At 42.6% G+C, this 2,500-nt stretch overlaps 1 protein-coding gene across 1 annotated transcript in view; it reads right to left on the bottom strand.

Moving 5' to 3' along the window:
• Positions 1-2,500, bottom strand: part of grip2b (glutamate receptor interacting protein 2b) — a 74,462-nt gene that overhangs the window by 44,775 nt on the left and 27,187 nt on the right. The window contains 2 exon segments of the mRNA XM_048254491.1: positions 385-465; positions 876-1,021. Of these exon segments, the coding sequence (XP_048110448.1) occupies positions 385-465; positions 876-1,021 (227 nt within the window).

The raw sequence follows: 2,500 nt of genomic DNA, 5'->3' as shown, positions 1-2,500 counted from the left end.
GGCTCGTGAACACTGCCTGCTATGAATAAATTTGAAATGTGAAATTAGAAAGAGTAAGGGGGGTTGCTAAATGGCCATGTCATTTTGTACAGTTGAATACCAGTGAAACTGCTCCCTCCATCCCATTTCAGCATCTTTCTTCCTTTCTGCAGAAATATTTATTTTCACTTCAACTTCCTTCGTGTGTGTGTGTGTGTGTGTGTCTGTCTGTCTGTCTGTCTGTCTGTCTGTCTGTGTGTGTGTGTGTGTGTGTGTGTGTGTGTGTGTGCTTGTGTGTGTCTGTGTGTGTGTGTGTGTGTGTGTGTGTGTGTGTGTGTGTGTGTGTGTGTGTGTGTGTGTGTGTGTGTGTGTGTGTGTGTGTGTGAGTATGTTAATAAAACTCACCACTTATAGTTATTCCCAGCTCGACTCCTCTCTTCTTGGGAAGCTTCACATGGAAAGTGCCACTGCTTGGTACAACAGACTCTAGGGGGAGCAGAAGCATATGGGCTCAGTTAACATTGGACCAACATGAGTTTACCTTTTGATTCCCCACACAGGACATCATATTATCATATATAAACAGTCCACAATTTAAATCAAGCTGTACTCAAACTCAAAGAGGTTTGGTAAGGATTGCATATATTTAATCAGGTTCTAGTAAACATTTACCATACTAACTTAGAACCAGTGCATTTTGTTGAAGGAAAGAGCTGGAAGGGAAGAGTGGGAAGAAGGGAAGTCTTACTAATTGAACAGTTTCCTTCCATTTGCAATTAGACTTCTCAACAAAGCATAGCCCTGACTGTACACTACACTCCAGTATAAATTATAATAATGATTGACCAATAAATTATTCTGTTTGTGAAATAAATTAAATTCCATCTGTCACAGACCTGCTACATCAAACTCCACTTCCAGAGTGACTTTATTGGTCAGAGCAGCATCTCGTAACAGCTGATTGGCCTCCTCCAGTGTTCCGTCCTCCGTTGGGATACCGTTGATGGACAGCACTCTGTCGCCAACCTGAAGCAGCCCACACCTGTCAATTAAAAAAAAGAAAGACACAAACACAAAAACATAAACACATCAAATGTCTTTTCCAGGAAAGTTCAGGGCACTGCAACAAATATATCCTGGAGCATAACACCTATTTAAATGAATTAGTTGCTGAAAAGAACATTTTTCATTTTTATTCTGTTCATTTTGGCAGAACTACTGATCTTGAATCAGCTTCTATCCTGCTGCCGCAAGAAATACCAGACGATCACCTACTATGCGAGTAAAATCTCCTCAGTTTCTCCTTAGAGAAGAAACACCCTCCATCAGATATCCCTGATGGCCAGGGGCATGCAGAGGTACATCTAGATGAGGAGTAAAGCCACAAGCAGCACCGGGCTGAAACATCACTCACTGAGGATATTAACTCACAGAGAAAGAACTCCGAACAGGCAGACCTGACAGGGTGGATTTAAGGTGTTGCTTGGTTGTGTGATATTAAAGATCCAATCTAGTGTGAGGTGTCATCATAAATTGTAAAAAAAGGGCTCAGTTAGAACATATCACAGTGCAATCTTGAATGAAACTGGGTGCGACACAAGCAATGTGGATGAGGAAGATGTCATTCCCTTCTTAATGAAAAGGCCATTGCTGGATGAACTGCAAGCTAAGTGAAGGGGTCTTAGTCTCATGTATGTACAAATGATATAGGGAACTTTATTCCTCAGTGCTTTCTGCAGCTGTTGTGACGAACTGAAATGATAATCAGAATTGCTTTATGAAAAAAATCTACTGAATTGAGTGGTGAGTAATTTGCAAAATGCAGAATGCATAATATATTTAAAGAATTTGAAACAGCGCCAGTTGTTCTCCTCGATTCTAAGTTGTTTTCAACTATCATGCATGACACTTTCACTGGCATGGATAAGGAGAGTTTGTTCTGAAGATGCCTACCTAATACACAATGCCCGTTTCACAAAGACAAAAACAAGTCAGAAATGGTTCCTTTGTCCACAGTAACTAGCTCTAGCATCTGCTGGACAGGCTCGCCAGCTCTGCACTGCCATCTAATCATGCAGACCCATGAAATCTCTGTGCTGTCATCTTCACTCTGCTTCCCACCTACAGAGACTCCTCAAGGCTGGTGGAGCAGTGCATTGTGGGATACGGTACGTGCCCTGAGACAGTTGCCAGTGAGAACATAATTGAATAATTACATGAACCACTGCCAACAGCACCCAGCCAGCCCAGAGGGGTGATGCCCACTTTCTCCCCCCAAGTCCTCGCCTTCCTGGTGGGGGGAGTGATTTGAACCTCCTGCTACAGTAATGAGCTGTGGATCCTTCAGCAGCCTCCCTGTGCCTCCTCTCCCAGTAAACAGACCTACCTGCCATGGCTCAACTCATAAGTATGCTGCAGCACAATCTAACACTCTCACACATAAATAAAACAGGCACACAGACGTAGACACATAAACAAAAACACAAATGTAAACACATACACACTTGTATGCACACACAAA

Source organism: Alosa alosa, chromosome 10, assembly GCF_017589495.1.
Source record: "Alosa alosa isolate M-15738 ecotype Scorff River chromosome 10, AALO_Geno_1.1, whole genome shotgun sequence".
Taxonomy (NCBI): Eukaryota; Metazoa; Chordata; class Actinopteri; order Clupeiformes; family Clupeidae; genus Alosa; species Alosa alosa.
Note: the sequence above shows the minus strand (reverse complement) of the source record. Positions and strands in the feature narration are given on the sequence as shown.